The sequence below is a fragment of the Sprattus sprattus genome (genome assembly GCF_963457725.1).
Source record: "Sprattus sprattus genome assembly, chromosome: 2".
NCBI classification, from domain to species: Eukaryota; Metazoa; Chordata; class Actinopteri; order Clupeiformes; family Clupeidae; genus Sprattus; species Sprattus sprattus.
Window position 1 is genome coordinate 22,710,388 of NC_137921.1, and position 20,878 is coordinate 22,731,265.

The following is a 20,878-nucleotide window of genomic DNA, read 5'->3' on the forward strand; positions in this document are numbered from 1 at the left end:
AGCATTGGTAGGGACACTGCCCGGCAGACCCCCCCACCCCCACCATAAATTAAAAAATGTAGTTGATGTTATATTTAACAGGCAAACTTTATTAGAATATATTAACATTTGTATACTAACTTGTGGAACTTGGAACTGATTTAAACATAATAAGAATAATAAACCCTTAGTTAAAATAAAAAACTAAACGTTCTCCACATTTCTTGACATCACATGTTTTTGTTGTCCTTTTTGGATATCCCAAACATGAGTAAGACCTCATCTGAAGCCCTGATGGTCCAGCTGCTTCTTCCTCAACCTGCACTACATCTGCACTGAATGCATTTCAAAATATTGCCTTAATGAACAAAATTACCTAATGAGAAGTACATGCAGTGCATTTGTTTGTTCTGAAATTAATTTGTAATATGGAGGTAAATGGTTCAGGTTTTATGGAGCTGTACTTAGCCTACATCATCTGGATTGCAGTGCAATTAAATAATGTATTCATGAATTATATGCTTCATACATTTGGGCATCCCAATTTATTGCACCTTTTTACTACCTTCAAGTATAACATGTATTCTCAAAATAGCCAGTGTGATTGATTACATTCATGGGTAAAATTGACTAAACAGGGTAGGGTAGCTTATCCTTCTGGCTTCAACAAGACGAGATGTAATGCAAGCTAAAGTTACATGCCCTACACACTAACAACTTTCAAAACATGTTTCCATTGTAGGCCTACAATGGGTGGCGATTTAGGGTTAGCAGGTAGTTTTCCGACTAGCTAACTAACAGCGGCCTGGGCTTTTTGATAGCTCTATGGGTGGAAAAAACTTCTGGCATCTCTTTTCTTTTTAGGTGGCTTTTCAGAGCACAAAAGGGTCAAAATATCAATGTCTGAGACCAAACGAAATACTGATATGAGGCGTTATTATTTCCTGGCGAATTTAGTTAGCCTGGTGACACCAGCCTACGTATTTCCGCCTGAATTGATTTCAAGCTCATACTCAGTCTGGCCCAACCCCATTGACAATCGTCTCCAGAACTCAAAATTTTGCAGGACCAATCAGCGAACAGTTCAGAGCTGCGACGCAAAACTCGCCTTGGAGGAAAAGACACGAAAAGCTATCGGAAAAGTTGTCTCAACTCTCGAGAACATCAGAAAATTAAAAGGAGAACAAGAGTATTTTCTTGTAAGTTTTATGATGGGAAAGGACGTCGTAGCTCTTCTCCCAACTGGCTTTGGGAAGAGTTTAATCTACCGAATGCTTACTAAACGTTGCTGATTGGTTAAGGGAACTCCAATGATTTTAAACCTCAAGATAAGCACCCGCCCATCTCGGAAACCAAAATGCATTGGGTTGGCCCAGACTGAAAGACGGAATGAAATGGAGTCACAGGCTGGTAATGGCCAGGCTAGAATTTAGTAGCTTACCGTATCAGACTAGCAGCACTCTTTCAGGATTCACGTAGTGTTTCTGACTCTGCCACTTCAGCCAATTAAATGACAGCATCTTGTCTCACAGGCTCGAGGGCGCATTGGAAAACTTAGAAATGTATTTCTAACTCTTCTGGGCGACGAACATTGTATTGATAATAATACGAATGAGTTTGCAAATATAATGTGCAAAATATTTTTTTTCTCAAATTAACAAAATATTGGTAGGGACTTTTTTGTCTTTCCCAAACTTTGGTCGTGACTAGTCCCTACCAACCCTATGCAAACCTACGCCCTGCTGAATATGACCCCAAGAGTACATCATACCCACCATCAAGCATGGAGGTGGAAACATTATGCTTTGGGGCTGTTTCTCTGCCAAGGGTACAGGACGACTCCACCGCATCAAGGGGACTATGGATGGGGCCATGTAACGTGGAATATTGGGCTTGAACCTCATTCCCTCATTCCCTCCCATTGAAAACACAACCTTAAAGATTTGGAGAGGATCTGGAAAGAGGAGTGGACCAAAATCCCTCCTGAGATGTTTGTAAACCTGGTGATCAACTACAAGAAACGTCTGACGTCTGTGCTTGCCAATAAGGGTTATTCCACCAAGTACTAAGTAATTTTTGTCAGTCAGTTTTGGGGGTTCAAATACTTATTTTTTGCATCAAATGGAAATAAAGTCATAAATGTTATAAAATGCATTTTTCTGGATTTTTTTGGTTAATATTCTGTTTCTCACTGTTAATATACACCTACCATTACAATTATAGATCACACATTTCTTTGCAAGTGGCCAAACTTGTGAAACCGCAAGGGGTTCAAATACTTATTTTCCCCACTGTACGTGCTGTTGTATTATACATAAAGTAACCACCTTATATCTGGACAAGTATAGTTCCATGCAAATAGAATTTTGGCAAATACATTTTAGTGCAAAAGCGTTGTAGGGCTCACCAGCCTTTATTTGGGCTAACCATGCAGTTGGTGGTTGCAAAGGAAAGCAGATTGGCCATTAGCTTGCTGAGTTAAATGTTAAGAACTCCATAATGCCTCTACATTTCCTGTCAACAGCTACAGGTTGAACTTGTGGCCCAGTTCTTAAAGTTAAGCACTCATATACTCTTAGAAACACACATACAACACTTTACAATGCCAGTTTTTGTATTACAATATAAGCACTTATCTCCCTCTGGAACGAAATACTGTTTTCTGATTGGCTAATGGGGTGTACATTAAGTTTGTATAACCGGACACCTTGAACGTAGTCCCAGTAGAAAAGTTAAATCGCCGTTCCACATCAATGCTCTTGAATGGTTACCATTGACAACCAACGTAACGTTTTATTCTTTTGAAGGACTTCTCTAACGGGAGCACTAGGCTTCAAATCAAGAATTCATCAGGTTATTTTATGCATATTAAGTTTCCTAAAGATAAAGGAAATTCTAAATAATAATACAAAACATTTTTGGATGTTGTAAACGGGAGCTAAGCGGGATAACGGCCTTCGAGCTGTACAGTTCTACAAAGATAATGGACTTCGCGGAGCAACGCGTGGAGTTCTTGCCCCGCATTGTCCATTATCTTTGTAGAACTGTACAGCTCGTCGGCCGTTATCCCTTACATGTATGAACCTAAAATGTTAGTATTCCTCCTCGTCCTCACATTCCTCTGCAGAATCTGCCCCAACTTCCTCATAGTCCTTCTCCAAAGCAGCCATGTCTTCTCTGGCCTCACTGAACTCCCCTTCCTCCATGCCCTCACCCACATACCAGTGCACAAAGGCCCTCTTGGCGTACATCAGGTCAAACTTATGGTCCAGACGAGCCCAGGCCTCAGCGATTGCAGTAGTGTTGCTCAGCATACACACGGCCCTCTGCACCTTGGCCAAGTCACCACCTGGCACCACTGTTGGAGGCTGGTAGTTGATGCCCACCTTGAAGTCGGTGGGGCACCAGTCTACAAACTGGATGGAACAGCGGCTCTTAATGGCAGCAATGGCAACGTTGACATCTTTGGGCACCACATCCCCACGGTAGAGCACACTGCAGGCCATGTACTTCCCACGCCTTGGGTCACATTTCACCATCTGATTTGCTGGCTCAAAACAAGCATTTGTGATCTCAGACACAGACAACTGCTCAAGGTAAGCCTTCTCTGCAGAGATTATTGGAGAATAGGTGACCAGGGGGAAATGGATGCGGGGGTAGGGCACAAGGTTGGTCTGGAACTCCGTGAGATCCACATTCAGAGCACCGTCGAAGCGCAGAGATGCAGTGATGGACGAGACGATCTGGGCAATGAGGCGATTCAGATTGTTGTAGGAGGGACGCTAAACATCCAGGTTGCGCTTGCAAATGTCAAAAATGGCTTCGTTGTCCATCATGAAGGAACAGTCGGAGTGCTCTAGAGTGGTGTGGGTGCTGAGGATGAAGTTGTAGGGCCCCACTACAGCAGTGGACACATGACGAGCAGGGTAGACAGAGAACTCCAGCTTGGACTTCTTGCCGTAGTCTACAGACAGACGTTCCATCAGCAGGGAGGTGAAGCCAGAGCCAGTTCCACCTCCAAAGCTGTGGAAGATGAGGAACCCCTGAAGACCCGAGCACTGGTCTGCCTGATACAAAAACAAATTCAGTTACCAGTCATTCTCCAAAACCTCAATTGCAATAGCACTAAGAGGAGCCATCTTGCAAACATAGAGCAGAGTGTGGTTTTCTGAAACATACTGACAACATGGTATCGGCAGACTGACTGAGGAATTATGCACACTGATGCCCATTACTCCAGTCAAACAAGCTTACCCCTTGTAGACATAACACACCTACTCAGCCTTAGGCAAAACTACAGCACATCTTTGCTTTAGAGGTCTCATGTCCCTTCACTACACCCATATATCCATCTGTACATACTTGGTGTCAACTAAGGAGACAAATTCTACCATACCACCGTCTAAGGTGAAGATGTTGAAGGTGAATTTTCCACCCTTGAGAAAGTGAGCAAGCTTCTTCTAGTGCCATCACTTACCATTTTGCGAATTCTGTTCAGGACAGGATCCACAATTTCCTTTCCGATAGTGTAGTGGCCACGAGCATAGTTGTTGGCTGCATCCTCTTTACCACTAACCAGCTGCTCCAGGTGGTACAGCTGACGGTAGGACCCATTACGGATCTCATCTGTCATGAGACATCAATCAAGTATTTTACAAAGCCAATTCTTCATTTACAGTAATCCAAAACAAAGGCTTAAAATACCAGATAATCATATGAAATAAGCTGTTGACCCACCTATAACTGATGGTTCCAAGTCTATGAAAATACTTCCCAGCACCAGTGTCACTGAAAAATGTGCCAAAGGAGGAGTCCGCTAGAGTGCAGTTGTCTCCAGCAACCGTTCCATCCATCTGGATGCCATGTTCCAAGCAATACAATTCCCAGCAAGCATAGCCAATCTGCACACCAGCTTGGCCAACATGGATAGAAAGGCACTCCCTCTGTAAGATTAGAAGAGTACAGTCAGTATAAAAACTCTCCATCTTTCAGATGAGACCAATACCTGACCCATTATCTAGGGCAGAGCCAAGTTTAAGTTCTTAGCTAAAGAGTAAAATAGAGGCACTCACCATACTTGAGTTGAAAGAAAAGAAAAATCAGCTTGAACTGAAAGCTCTGTCAACACCAAATGCACCTTCACAAAATAAACAAGACTTGAATTACTTTTGATAGGAGACCCACAGAAAACCTTCAGCATCCTTTACTACTAGAGAGACGCTTAAAACTTACCAGGTTGTGATCAAGCAATGAACAACTAACACTGTCTTTCTGATACAGTGATGGTTGTGAGTGTGGCTTCTAATTGGCACCTCTTGTCCAATGTGGAATTAGCTACTTAACTCACCTGTTCAAGACTCTCATTCACCTGGTTATGCAATACGGTGCATACTTGATGTAAGTGTTTAAGCATATTTGTTGCAATATGTCAGTTCTAACTTCAACAAGATTAACCCCTGAAACAGAGATCAGTGTCTCTAATATGATAAATGTTTTGTCTACATCCAGGGATTTCATTTTGAAATCACTCTTGTGATCATTGTTCAAAGTTTGGCGTTTCCTGTCAAGCTCTCATTTCCTGAATTGCCCACATACTGCCTAGAATCCTGTTACAATGCTTTACAACACACAGAAACGTGTTACATATGGTGGATGTGAGAAACAAAAAGAGACCAGGGAAGCCGAGAAATATAAGATTACACATAAAGTGTCTTATGCCAAGGCACTTAAGAAAATTGAGAATGAGAAGAAAGATGTCAGGCCTGATGCTCCTACCTGTATTCCAGAGAAATGTACATGGAATTCTTATGCCAGCAGGTCGAATATATGTTTCAAATATGTTTATTGGGAAACACATCATACAGCAGTGAAATTGGCAATTGACAGCAACATGTTTCCTTTTTCATTCACAAACAAAAACAACAGAGAAGACAAATGTAAACAAATATCACACACCATACAAAACATTTAATAAAACATTAAAAAAAACACCCAAAACAGACACCCTCCCACCACACCAAACCTCCCTACCCTTACCATAACCCGCCCATCCCTCCCTAGGAGAGCAGTTTACTTGGGTGTCAATTGGATTCTATATCAAGATGAGAGATGAAAGGTTGCCAAATTTTCTGAAAGTTCCTCAGCTTGTCTTTCAGAATGAATCTAATTCTCTCCAAATGTAGAGTATCTGTCAAGTGAGTGGATGTTTAAAGGAGGGCACCTCTTTCTTTTTCCATAGAAGTAAGATCAGCTTTTTTGCAGTTATTAGACCATGTGCCAGAAGAGGACGTTGTGCTACATTTAATTTCCTTAGCTCCTCAGATATTCCCAATTTTTTTAAAATAGGGTCTGGCTCTATCTGAACCTTCAAGATCACAGAAAGAAACCTAAATATTTCACCCCGATAATTTTGAAGTTTGGGGAAAGAGCATAACTATGTAAGGTAGCCTCCCTGGACATACCTCACAAAGGTGCGACTTCTGGAAACAATTTTGAATTTTGTCTTTGAAAAGTGTAGCCTGTGCAGGATTTTAATTTGTATTAAACAGTGTCTGGCATTAATGGAACAGTCTAGGATGTATTCCAAACTCTCCTCCCACACATTAGAAAGTATAACGGCCCCAATCTCTTTTTCCCACCCCTCTTTTATTTTGTCCATTTTGGGAAGGCACATTTGTTTCACAGTTGTGAAATTATGTGACGAGAGTTAGCAAACAGTTTAATAAAACTCTCTAACTTGTCTGCCACTGCCTTCTCACAGTTAGGAAGATGTGTTCTGACTAGTTTCTAATCTGAAGGTATCTGAAGAACTGATTCTTTCCAGCAGGTGGAATCTAAGCAGAATGAATGATAGGAATCACCTAAAAGGAAGAATTCAGCTGGTCAGTAGATCTAGTTCTCCTGACTCAGAAAGTTCTGAATGAACAGCAAAAATCTCAGAGTAAACACTACCGGTTAAGAAAAATGATTTCATTGCCTTTATTTGCACAGTGATCAATAGAACAATGCTATATTCTAAGAAAAGTGGAAGGATTAAATCAATTGTGGACATTGCAAATTACTTTTTAGGATTTAGAACACAAGCTGATGAGATTCATGAAATGTTGAACCTTAAATATGAACAGACTCCTAATTGAAAGAATCCAATGGTATGCGAGAAGTTTAATAGCTAATTAAGCAATATAGCACAAGTGGGAGTGGAGTAGGTAGTGGGGAGTGGGGTAGGTAAGGGATAATCCCACAGGTGTTGTTGCCTACGCCACTCGGCCTTCGGCCTCGGTGGCTATGGCCGAACACCACCCGTGGGATTATCCCTTACCTACCCCACTCCCACAAGTGCTATATTGCTTTTATAAAACAATTCTACAGTCAACAAATTAACATTTCAACACGAAGTTATTGATTAAAAATGGTTCATTTCACCATTGTTTCTCCGCAACAAAAAATAGTTCCATTGTCAACGTCTTGGTTTGGAATTTTAAAAACTTTGAATTAACGGTATCATCAATGCGAATGTTTCATCGTGGAGTGATTTATTATTATAAAACAATTGGGTTCTATCGCGTTATTTAGCTGTTTCTGATTGGACGAGAGACATTCCATGAGTTGGATTATCCGTCAACATACCAATAGTTTGGGACTTTTCACAGCTAATAATACATTTTGCGTTGATGATAACCGTTAATTCAAAATTCTTAAAATTCCAAACCAAGACGTTGACAATGGAACTATTTTTTGTTGCGGAGAAACAATGGCGATAACTTTGTGTTGAAATTTTTACTCAATGTAATGAATAATTCACTAAGCTTAGGCTAAGTCCCTCAATCTTTCAAAATAGCAGTGATAAAACCATCTCTGAAAAAACCTAACCTTGATCCCGATAATCTCGCTAACTATAGACCCATATCTAACCTCCCTTTCTTGTCAAAAATACTTGAAAAACTAGTTGCTAAGCAACTTACTTCTTTTCTACAACAAAACAAAATTGAAGAAACCCTCCAATCCGGTTTTAGGGCCCACCACAGCACTGAAACGGCCTTAGTCATAGTCTTAAATGACCTACTAATCGCATCTGATCATGGGTGCACCTCAATACTAGTTCTCCTAGACCTTAGTGCTACTTTCGACACTATAGATCATCAGATCCTGTTACAGAGACTTGAACATCACGTTGGCATCAAAGGCTGTGCCCTATCTTGGTTTAGATCTTACCTCTCTGATCGCCATCAATTTGTTCATGTCCATGAGAAGTCGTCAAATCACACCAGAGTAAGCTACGGTGTCCCACAAGGCTCTGTCCTTGGACCACTGCTCTTTTCCCTCTATATGCTACCCTTAGGTGCTGTCATAAGGAAACATGGCATTAACTTCCATTGCTATGCTGACGACACCCAACTCTACCTATCAATGAAACCTGATGAAATTGTACATCTACCCAAGATAGAAGCTTGCCTCCAAGATGTAAAATGGATGACTAACAACTTTCTGCTCCTCAACTCTGATAAAACTGAGGTTATGCTTGTAGGCCCCGATCAACTGAGAACTACACTATCTACCCATCTACCCACACTCAATGGCTTCCCAACACCCAACACTATCATCAAAAACCTTGGCGTAACTATCAACCAAGACCTCCTACTTGACTCACACATAAAACAGATCTCAAAGACATCATTTTTTCATTTACGCAATATTGCCAAAATTAGAAAGGTTCTATCCCTCCAAGATGCAGAAAAACTAATCCATGCATTTATTACTTCCCGCCTCGATTACTGTAATGCTCTCCTGTCCGGATGTAGCATTAACACAATAAAGAGCCTTCAACTTATACAGAACGCCGCTGCTCGTACACTCACCAGAACTAAAAAATATGAACACATCTCAATCTCACCGGTACTAGCCTCGTTGCACTGGCTCCCCGTCAAAAGTAGAATCGATTTCAAAGTACTCCTGCTAACATATAAAGCCCTAAACGACCTGGCTCCAAACTACCTCAAGGAATTAGTCGTCCCCTATTGCCCTCCAAGGCTGCTCCGTTCCCAGAGTGCAGGCCTCCTGGTAATTCCAAGAATATCAAAAACCACAATAGGAGGCAGAGCCTTTAGCTACCGAGCCCCTCTCCTCTGGAACAATCTCCCTGCCTCCATCAGAGATGCAGACACCGTGCCTATATTCAAATCAAGACTTAAGACATTCCTCTTAAGTGCATCCTATAGCCAAAAGTAACCGCGCCAACGAACCAATCACCCGCTGTACCAGCCACCCAGACATATCCGAACACAAATAATGTTCGAATAAAAATCAAAATTAAAATATTACTTGCAATTAAGTACCGCGACATCATATGTGTTTCCTGTTTGCCGAGTGGATGCATGTACGGCCCCGGCAAACAGAACACAACAGAAAACAAAATGCTCAATGCCAGCAAAACTAAACATATCTAAGTACCGCAACATGCAACAGGTAAACCGACACACAGTGACATGTCCCTGGTTGGTGAAATGTTTCACCTGTGTGTTTGTTTGTGCTGGGTGCATGTACGGCCCCGGCACACAGAACACAACAGAAAACAAAATGCTCAACGCCAGCAAAACTAAACATATCTAAGTACCGCAACATGCAACAGGCAAACCAACACACAGGTGACATGTCACTGGTTGGTGAAATGTTTCACCTGTGTGTTTGTTTGTGCTGATTCCTGACTGACAGACCTGCAGATTGACTCGTCATTTCCTGTTTGTTAGATGGATCAGGGGGAGCCTCCTGGGCCTGATGACTCCCCTCCTCAGCCCGTCCCGAAACGCCCCTGCAGACCGGCTCCAGAGCAACACCAGCATCGCCCACGCCGCCCTGCTCCCCATCCTGGGCCCTCAACACAGTCATCATCCCCTCAACGACTTCTCCCGCTGGATGTGACAACCACCACTCTGGTCATCGGCAGCTCCATGGTCCGAGATGTCCACATCCCCCCTTCAACAAGCGGCCCCTGGAAGGTCCACTGCCTCCCCGGAGCCAGGCATGTTCCAATCGCTGATGGAAGTGGAACTACCGCTCCTCACCCCCACCACTCCGCATATACGCACATGGACAGCTGAACCCTCGGCCAATCGCACCCACCGCCACTGCATTGCCGTACATCTACTCTACCCAATACCCTATGCTAGCATTTATATACAATATACATTATTGCCACCACTGAAATGTTTCTTCGTCCCTACATCCCCTACCCCTCTAACAGTATCCCTATTGGCACAGTAATCTGGCCTTGCCTGTATCATCTATTTACCACCAGATGTCTGTATACTTATTATGTCCAGTGACTAAATGCTGGCTGTGTATAACCCCTGTTGCGTCCTTTCCCCTTCTGCCACACAACCCTTCCCCTTCCCCCTTTCCCCCCGTCCCACCTTCCTGTCTCCACCCGGCCGACCTCAAGCAGATGGGTCCCCCCTTATGTGCCGTGGTTCTGCTTAAGGTTTCTTCCTGCCTAACAGGGAGTTTTTCCTTGCCCCTGTTGCCGTTGTGCATGCACTAAGGGGGTTTAGGCTTTAGGCTCTGGGCTCTGTTTAGCGCCTAGAGGCAATTGTATTGTTATGGCGCTATACAAATAAAATTGAATTGAATTGAATTGAATTGAATTGAATTATTTAATTTCCCACGGGTGTTGTTGCCTACGCCACTCGGCCTGTGGCCTCGAGGGCTACGGCCGAACACCACCCGTGGGATTATCCCTTACCTACCCCACTCCCACTCGTGCTATATTGCTTAATCAGCTGTGAAAAGTCCCAAACTGTTGGTATGTTGACGGATAATCCAACTCATGGAACGTCTCTCGTCCAATCAGAAACAGCTAAATAACGCGATAGAACCCAATTGTTTTATAATGGACAATAATTTAGAAGATATATTCAGGATATAGAACCTAAACCTGATATCATATGTATTCAAGAGGCATGGTTAAAGCCACATTTAGATTTTGTGCTAAAAGGTTATAATAGCATTAGACTTGATAGAGGAGAAAGGAGAAGGTTGTATGACAGTTTTGAAAGATGGAGTCCTGAACATGAATGCGTGGTTACTGAAATATTTGATGGGATCAGTGGAAAATGTAATATTGTTAATTTCTATAATCCATGTTACGCTCTGACTAATGAGATTTTACAAAGTATCTTTAGGAAAGAAGAGAGAAGTTCAAATACTTAGGGGTTGGATGACAAACTTTTATGGAAATTTCATATTGAAGATATTGAAACAAAGTGTAAAAAGGTAATTATCCTGATGGGAAGGTGACTGGTCATTACTGGGCAGCAGATCGACCTTCTTTGATGAATTTATATATCAGCTTTGATTAGGTCAACTTTTTATTAAGGTTGTATTGTATATAGCTCAGCTTGTAAAACTTCCCTGAAGAAACTACATAGAATACAGTTTAAAGCCCTAAGAATTATCTATAGGTGCCATGAAAACCACATACAAGTGCTCTACTGGTGGAGGCAGAGGAAACCCCTCTCAGTCTAATATTGACTAAACTCTCACTAACATATTGGGTCAGATTGCAGGGAAGTGTCAACAATACAGCAATATCAGTACTTAAGGATTGTCTGGAATATAACAAGTGTAGTGGGCTTGGATGGAATATAGACAACACAGATCAGTGTGGAATGAAACATCTAGAGTTTAGTCCAGCATTAGCTCTGAGTGGTGTACCTCCATGGATACTTCCATTCCCAAATATTCTTCATTTACAGTAATCCAAAACAAAGGCTTAAAAGACCAGATGATCATTTGAAATAAGCTGTTGACCCACCTATAACTGATGGTTCCAAGTCTATGAAAATTGACCTAGGAACATACTTCCCAGCACCCATGTCACTGAAAAATGTGCCAAAGGAGGAGTCCGCTAGAGTGCAGTTGTCTCCAGCAACCATTCCATCCATCTGGATGCCATGTTCCAAGCAATACAATTCCCAGCAACTCCAACTCCAAGAGCAAGTTCTCCCAACCATCCAGGAACAGTTTGATGATGAACAATGCCTTTTTCAGCATGATGGAGCACCTTGCCATAAGGCAAAAGTGATAACTAAGTGGCTCGGGGAACAAAACATTGATATTTTGGGTACATTGGCCAGGAAACGCCCCAGACCTTAATCCAATTGAGAACTTGTGGTCAAACCAAGAGGCGGGTGGACAAACAAAAAAAACTAATTCTGACAAACTCCAAGCATTGATTATGCAAGAATGGGCTGCCATCAGTCAGAATGTGGCCCAGAAGTGAATTCACGCGCATGCCAGGGCGGATTGCAGAGGTCTTGCGAAAAGAAGGGTCAACACTGCAAATATTGACTTTTTGCATTAACTTCATGTAATTGTCAATAAAAGCCTTTGGCACTTATTAAATGTTTGTAATTATACTTCAGTCATCTATAGTAACACCTGACAAAAATATCTAAATACACTGAAGCAGCAAACTTTGTGAAAATGTAAATTTGTGTCATTCTCAAAACTTGTAGCCACGACTGTACACACTCCTGTATAGTAGGTGGCGGTATACTCTATTATCGCTTAAACCCGCCAGAAAGAAGAAAAATAAGAAGAAGAAGGTTGTTCAATGCTTGATCACGGAACTAGTGCGTTCAGAGAGTCTGGTAGTTCTATTTAGTAGTATAGGAGAGTAGGACGCTGAAGGTGTTCTGTGGGTCTCTTCTCAAAAGTAATTCAAGTCTTTCTCGATTATTTTGTGAAGGAGTATTTGGTGTAGGCAGAGCTTCCCGTTTGGCTGATTGTTCTTCTCTTTCATTTCAAGTATGGTGAGTTCCTCTATTTTACTCTTAAGCTTAGTAGAGGTCCGCGCCAGATAACCGAACAAAACTCTACTCACGCTTGCCTCACAGCTGCAATAGGCTACCATATGCCGTTTCTTCATATTTGGAAGAATGAAGGACAAATTAGTTGTGGATACTATAACCGTGTTTGAAGTATATTGGTCTGTTAAAAGCTGAGTGACAGCTGATTTGACAAAGTGAAGTTGGCAATTTTCGATGCGCCATTTTACCGAACAGCTATTGCGACGATTTTATTCATCATGCCCATTTTTCTATTACGGGTGGCGTAATACGTAGCATACTTCGTGGATTATACAGTACATAAGTTGCGAAATGAAACAAAAAAAAACATCACAGTTAAAGTTTTATTTGTATAGATTGATTCACATCGATATGAATGTATGACATGGCTTAAAAGTGGTGGAAAACGAATGTGAAAGTATTTGTTTGGTAAAATAACGCGTTTGGTGATTCAGGGCGGACCTCTACTTAAACTTGGCCCTGACCTGGATAATGGGTCAGGTCAAATCTTAAGGATGGAGAGTTTTTATACTTATTAAGGGTGACCAGATTTGAGTTTGAAAAAGAGGAGAGGGAGTTAAATCTTCAACTGGCATGTGGAATCAGGAAGTAGCCTACATGCCACAGGCAGGAGGCGGGACATGCCAGTGAGCCGCCAATCAGCCGCCTCGCACCGCACCGGCAGCCAATTGCACGAACGAATATTGAGCGAGAAGTGTTTACATGATTTCATTAAAGTGCGTAGTTAAAATTTTATTTAGCTACTACAAGCTAATAAATATTGTACTAGACCTACCGTGTGGAACAGACGTGTTATTAGTCTTATATGTAGACCCATAAGTAAATATCAAGTTTTTACAGGATTAAATTGAAGTTCGTAGTCAAAATGTTATTTAGACTTAGATTTGGAATGGTAGACCTACCGTGTGTTGAATATTAAAGTTCAGTACCTATAATGTTATAGTTTGGTGAACGAGTTATCCGGCATAATAACATTACGAGAGAAAGTTAACTCCACTCATGAAAGACGGATGGATGGGTAGTGTATAGCACAGTGATGTAAGGTAGTTACAACGGGCCCTAGTGCACGCTAGTTATTAGTTATGATGCGCCATTATAGCCTGGGTGCCATCCGTTTGTACGCGTTCCACTGATCAGGGTAGGCATGGATGTATGTTTATAAAACAATTTGGTTCTATCGCGTTATTTAGCTGTTTCTGATTGGACGAGAGACGTTCCATGAATTGGATTATCCCAGAACAACCTAACTCGGATTTTTCACAGCATATAATAAATCACTCCGCTATGAAATGCATTGATGATAACCGTTAATTCAAAGTTCTTAGCTATAATTCCAAACCAAGACGTTGACAATGGAACACTTTTTTGTTGCGGAGAAACAATGGCGAAATAAACATTTTTAAATCAATAACTTCGTGTTGAAATGTTAATTGGTTGACTGTAGAATTGTTTTATAAAAGCAATATAGTACTCGTGCGAGTGGGGTAGGTAAGGGATATTCCCACGGGTGTTGTTGCCTGCCACTCAGCCTCCGGCCTCGGTGGCTACGGCGGAACACCACCCGTGGGAATATCCCTTACCTACCCCACTCACGCTCGTACTATATTGCTTAACTGTATGTATGCAGTGGTGGACGAAGTAAACCAATTGTGTACTTGAGTAAAAGTACAGTTACATTGCATTGAATATTACTCAAGTAAAAGTAAAAGTATTCACCTCATTGTTTTACTTGAGTAGAAGTACAAAAGTATCTGCCTTCAAAAATACTTAAGTATTAAAAGTAAAAGTATTTTTTTTTTTTAACTGTCACATCAAAACCCCTACTTGAACAGGTGAACAATGCTTTACATTTGCCTAATCAAACCCAAAATACTCAAAACTATATTATCTTTAAGTAAGACCAAGTGGTTTTGAAGCAACAACACAAAAAGCATTCCTTCAAGTTTCATTATTTTATTTTCCATTAATTTCACTTGTCATAAACAGAGTAGTCATAGGAATGAATTGCGAAGTTCACTTCGCTTGGCCATGAATTCGACTGTGTCACCGGCTTTAACGTTTGGTGAGGGAGGCTGTATTAAACTGGCACTTAGCATCTCCACAGATAATTTGGGTGCTAGCATATTGCTTTGGATAAAAGCACCTGTTTATGTAATGTATTTCAATGTAATATAATCAACCGGGGCATATTTATAACCACTCTGTTAGTAGTAGTCATGTATTGGCGAACTTACATTGATGTGCTTTTTTTAAATTTGATGGCAAGTTCCAGAATGCCGACAGCGTAGTGTTCTTAATGCAGAGGCGACACTTGAAGTAATAGGACTCTTTTTTTCTTTTCGATGAATTCAAACAATTCGGCTAAATAAGGCCAGGGGCAGTGTTAACGTTAGCCGGCTATGGCCGGACATTGGCCGATTGAACGCATGAATGGCCGGTATAATAAGATGTAAACGGCCCAAATGTCCGATAGAAAATATGTATGTAGGCTATGATTTAATCAGTAACATATGAAAACAACAAAACAACTGTAACATACACCTGAATATAATCAGCCTGCTATGTCATTAAAAAAAAGTTCTAAAGCAGATTTGGATTGCATTCGGAACATGCGCTGGTCGAGGTTCCGCAACACACGCAGGCTGGTTTCCCCGCTAAAAACTGTTCACTAAAATAAACAATAACAAAATTTTAAAAAGGCTAAGCAGACGTCTCTCGGTCAGTTCTTCAAAAAGACAACTAATAGCCTTGATAGGCCTAATGATTCGTCAAGAAATGATTCGACTCCAAGTACATCATCCGAGGCCCCGACGGATTTAGGAAATGCGCCTGCCAAAAAACTTAAAAGGAGTTTTAAAGGTGAATGGCTCGAGCAATTCCGTTGGCTAAGGTCGGAAAAGGTGGATGGTCGAGACACAGTGTTCTGTAGCATTTGTGAGAGAGCAGGCAAGTTAGATGGCTTTACGAAAGGCTCCATGAATTTAAAAAGATCTGCCTTAGTTGACCATAGCGAGTCGTCTGACTACAGAGCCGCTATGTCCCTAACACCGCAGCAAAGTGCAATGAGAGTGCACTGCGATAACGCCACTACTACTCGTGGCACAAATGAAAGTGGTGTATCACATGGCTAAACGTGACATCCCAAGTAATCAGTTTTGCAGATTGACAGAATTACTTGAGTGTTTGGAAGCTCCTGATTTTTTAAAAATGTGTGTCGTTTCTCATTTGGAGTTTTGGTGGTTATTTAATTAGGCTATTAGTGAATAATGTCCGGTAGACATTCCAAATGGCCGATATTCTGGAATAGCGTCGGACATTTGTCCGGCCAAGAAAAAGTCTAGCGTGAACCCTGGCCAGGGGTGTTGGGCACCAACTTCTGTTTCATCCGATGATGCTGCAGTCAGCTCCTCAGCCATTTACCTGACAAATAATATTAATAATCTCTAGGAGTAAGAACTCTCAATGACCACAAGCACGTACAGCACCTTGTGCTTCCAGCTCCAGCGTGACTTTGCAATTCTTCAATCAGGACGACACCTGTTGTTAACTTCAGCAGATAATCGTGCGCTGGGCGCTGCCGCTGATTGGTTATAGTCGCGATACACTTTGACCTTTTGGTATTTTTATTAAAAATAAAAAAGGAACGAGTAAGGAACGAGGGTTTCTGTAAATGTAAAGAAGTGAAAAGTAATAATTTTCGCTTTAAATGTAGTGAAGTAAAAGTATAAAGTCTTACCAAATAAATGTACTTGAGTAAAGTACAGATACATGGAAATGTTACTTAAGTACAGTAACGAATTACATGTACTTCGTTACTGTCCACCACTGTATGTATGTATGTATGTATGTATGTATGTGTATAAGTCGAATTACTTACTTCGGCTTTTGTATTGGGAAAGTTAACTGGTTAAAGAAACATGGATAGCACTCTGACACACGGTTACGTAAACAGACGGCGTGCTGTAGCGTGCTTGAAAACACTGATGAAAGGCACGATTTGGTACGGCGGCACACACAGCAGCTTGTCCCACATCTGAAAAACACATACTCAATGAAAAAGGTGCTCGGCGGCGACCTGACTCTGAAATTATAACAACCTGTTAAATAGGGGCACGGCAGCTTTAATGATTGCAGCTGTGCATGAGACATTATTGCTATGTCCCTGTTGTAGTGGTCATCAGCTCCTAGGCGATGATGAGCTATATGACAAGGCAAAACGTCTGTCTGACAACTACAACAGGGACATAGCAATAACGTTTCCTGCATAACTCCTATCATTCAGGGCCTGTTTTAGAGCAGAGATTGCTCAGCAATCCTCAGTCTCCCAATTTGCCAAGATGCTGATTGTGGATTATCACTCCGTAACATCCACCTTCGGTGAGGTGTGCCCTGACCTGCTATTGTTTCTGACATCTGTGACCGTGGCAAAAGCAGAGTGATCCTTTTCCAAATTGAAACTCAAAGACCTACCTGAGGGGCAGCATGGAGCAGGAGAGGCTGAATGGGCTGGCTATCCAGTCCATTGAAAAAGCATATCATGCATCACCACCTTTATGACTGAAAGGCATCGTTCGGTTTGCAGGTGTGCTGTGCCTATGGCTGTGCTCAGTCAGCCATCGGTCTTGATGTTCAAATTTTGCGGCTTAACTAGCTATATCATTTTGTCTCGTCACATGATCAAATAGAGACTTGACATTGGACAACAAGATATATATATAACCAATCAATCATCATTGCATATCTGTACATGACAAAAATACCAAAGAAAATAAGAAATGATTCATTTAATTTAATAATTGTTAATAAATGATACCTATATTATTGTGCTATAGATTAATACTGACAATTTGCCGACCCAAAATAATGAAAACCATGACAGAGATATGATTGCCATTTAAGGGGCATATATAGGTACTCTTCTGGATGTATTATAATTCATCTTTCATCACAGGCGTGTTTACATAGCGACACTGTAAGGCAGTCACTTCCGAGAAGCTCTAGTTTGTGTAAGACTCAGAAACGCAACACAAATATCCAACGAGGCCCCCGTAGGATTTTGGAATCCTTGCCGGAAGCATTGTTTAGGTCTCAAAAAGAGGACATGTCCGGGCAAAAGAGGACGTCTGGTCACCCTAACTTATTGTACTCTTCTAATCAAACAGAGGGAGTGCATTTCTATACATGTTGGCCAAGCTGGTGTGCAGATTGGCAATGCTTGCTGGGAATTGTATTGCTTGGAACATGGCATTCAGCCAGATGGAAGAGTTGCTGGAGACAGCCGATCTCTAACGGACTCCTCCTTTAGCACATTTTTTAGTGATACTGGTGCTGGGAGGTATGTTCCAAGGTCAATTTTCATAGACTTGGAACCATCAGTTATAGGTGCGTCAACAGCTTATTTCAAATGATCATCTGGTCTTTTGGGCCTTTGTTTTGGATTACTGTAAATGAAGAATTGTCTTTGTTAAATACTAACTTGATATCTCATGACAGATGAGATCCGTACTGGGCCCTACCGTCAGCTGTACCACCCGGAGCAGCTGGTTAGTGGTAAAGAGGATGCAGCCAACAACTATGCTCGTGGCCACTACACCATCGGAAAGGAAATTGTGGATCCTGTCATGGATCGAATTCGTAAAATGGTAGGTGATGGTACTAAAAGTTGCTTGCTCACTCTCTCAAGGGTGGAAACACCTTCAACATCTTGCACTTAGATGCTGGTATGTTTTGTGTTAGATTCTGTAACAAATTTGATAGAATTTGTCTCCTCAGAAAACCTGCAGCCAAACTCTTTGCTCTTTGTTTGCAAGATGGCTCCTCTTGGTGCTATTGCCAATGAGGTTATGGAGAATGATGTGGGAACTGAATTTGTCTTTGTTTTTGTCTCTCAGGCAGACCAGTGCACGGGTCTTCAGGGGTTCCTCATCTTCCGCAGCTTTGGAGGTGGAACTGGCTCTGGCTTCGCCTCCCTGTTGATGGAACGTCTGTCTGTAGACTACGGCAAGAAGTCCAAGCTTGAGTTCTCTGTCTACCCTGCTCCGCAGGTGTCCACTGCTGTAGTGGAGCCCTACAACACCATCCTAACCACCCACACCACTCTAGAGCACTCCGACTGTTCCTTCATGGTGGATAATGAAGCCATTTTTGACATTTGCAAGCGCAACCTGGACATTGAGCGTCCCTCCTACAGCAATCTGAATCGCCTTGTTGCCCAGGTCGTCTCTTCCATCACCGCATCTCTGCGCTTCGACGGTGCTCTGAATGTGGATCTCACGGAGTTCCAGACCAACCTTGTGCCCTACCCCCGCATCCACTTCCCCCTGGTCACCTACGCTCCAATAATCTCTGCAGAGAAGGCTTACCATGAGCAGCTTTCTGTGTCTGAGATCACAAATTCTTGTTTTGAGCCAGCAAATCAGATGGTGAAGTGTGACCCAAGGCATGGTAAGTACATGGCCTGCTGCTTGCTCTACCGTGGGGATGTGGTGCCCAAAGATGTCAATGTCGCCATTGCTACCATCAAGAGCCGCCGTTCCATACAGTTTGTAGACTGGTGCCCCACCGGCTTCAAGGTGGGCATCAACTACCAGCCTCCAACAGTGGTGCCAGGTGGTGACTTGGCCAAGGTGCAGAGGGCCGTGTGTATGCTGAGCAACACTACTGCTATCGCTGAGGCCTGGGCTCGTCTGGACCATAAGTTTGACCTGATGTACGCCAAGAGGGCCTTTGTGCACTGGTATGTGGGTGAGGGCATGGAGGAAGGGGAGTTCAGTGAGGCCAGAGAAGACATGGCTGCTTTGGAGAAGGACTATGAGGAAGTTGGGGCAGATTCTGCAGAGGATGGTGAGGAAGACGAGGATGAGTACTAAAATGTTACGTTTGTTCATAAACTGGCATTGTAATAAAAAAACTGCCGTTTAAATGTATTGTATGTGTGTATTTCTAAGAGCATTACTTATCTTTTAGAACTGGGCCACGAGTTCAACCTGTTGTTGTTGACACAAAATGTAGAGGCAATATGGAGTTCTTGACACTAGCAAGCTAATGGCCAATCAGCCTTTCCTTGGCAACCACCAACTGCACGGTTTCGCATTTTGGGGATTTCTGACCCAAATGGCACGAAATGCAAGTTTAAGTTCTCACATCCCCATTTATTAATGTTTTATAGAAACCTCTTCCTTTCAAACTGCTGTAGAACAGAATAATTTGCAGTCTTACTGTACATCCATATGCAGGGTGATGGACACCACAGTGTTTGGGTGAAACACCATCCCTCTCAACAGGTCAGGGCCAGCTGATGCCACAGCATTGTCAAGAAGAAGGTCTAAACCCTAAGACTTATACACATCAACCACCACAAGTGTACAGGGGGACCAGGGGAGCCGAATAAGACCAGCCTCATTTATAAAATGTTCTTACGCACAGATTTGATCTCAGCGTGTTCGTACGATCAAATCCACGTCAAAGTATACAATTTTTTTTAACATCTTTGACGTGGCAAAGTACTTATCTCCACGTCAGGTTGCAACTTGGCGTAAGCATATTTCCTTGTGGCAATAATGGAGTACTGCAGGAATTCTGAAATCAAAGAGCGCTGACAAGCAGTTTCTTCATTGTCACCATCACCCTTAGGGCTAATGGTGAAAGGCCAAATTAATGTTTCGCTCAATAAAATTAATTAAACAATTTGAATTATTGAAATTGCATCCACAGCACTGTCCTTAGGACAAAAACCTGTGTAAAACATCTGCTCAATCTATAGCCTATAAAGTCTGATAGTGTCTTAGTTTTCAGTAGGAGATATGGCTGCATTGGCGTTGTTAGAGGATATTGTAAACTGCGCAATAAGGAGAAAAGGTTTTTTTTATGATCACAGACTTTTTGGCACAGGATAATGTATGGCTGATAAGCAGGTACTGTTTGCCAAGAATGGCTCTGTTAGAGCTTTGTGCCAAAATGGTCCCTCATATACAGAGACGCACCAGATGCAACCAGGCCATACCCGTTCAGGTTCAGGTTATGTCTGTTCTTGGGTT

At 42.1% G+C, this 20,878-nt stretch overlaps 1 protein-coding gene and 1 pseudogene across 2 annotated transcripts; one reads left to right on the forward strand and one right to left on the reverse strand.

Annotated features, from left to right (window-relative positions):
- Positions 1 to 3,071: 3,071 nt before the first annotated feature.
- On the reverse strand, positions 3,072 to 4,964 carry LOC308381590 (tubulin alpha-1C chain-like; annotated as a pseudogene). The gene is made up of 3 exons: positions 4,717 to 4,964; positions 4,457 to 4,605; positions 3,072 to 4,046 (listed from the first exon to the last, which is right to left on the reverse strand). The product of its transcript is annotated as a tubulin alpha-1C chain-like (transcript).
- A 7,640-nt stretch (positions 4,965 to 12,604) lies between these two features.
- On the forward strand, positions 12,605 to 19,764 carry LOC308361314 (tubulin alpha chain-like). Its single transcript, XM_080833611.1, has 4 exons — positions 12,605 to 12,785; positions 18,005 to 18,224; positions 18,336 to 18,484; positions 18,734 to 19,764. Exons 1-4 carry the CDS (start codon positions 12,783 to 12,785, stop codon positions 19,709 to 19,711), a joined length of 1,350 nt encoding a protein of 449 aa, XP_080689737.1. The 5' UTR covers positions 12,605 to 12,782; the 3' UTR covers positions 19,712 to 19,764.
- Positions 19,765 to 20,878: the final 1,114 nt, after the last annotated feature.

Coding starts and splice junctions, on each gene's coding strand:
- LOC308361314 (XM_080833611.1), top strand. Junction 18,225..18,335: donor CTTGGAACCATCAGTTATAG/GTGCGTCAACAG, acceptor ATCTCATGACAG/ATGAGATCCGTACTGGGCCC. Junction 18,485..18,733: donor TGGATCGAATTCGTAAAATG/GTAGGTGATGGT, acceptor TTTGTCTCTCAG/GCAGACCAGTGCACGGGTCT.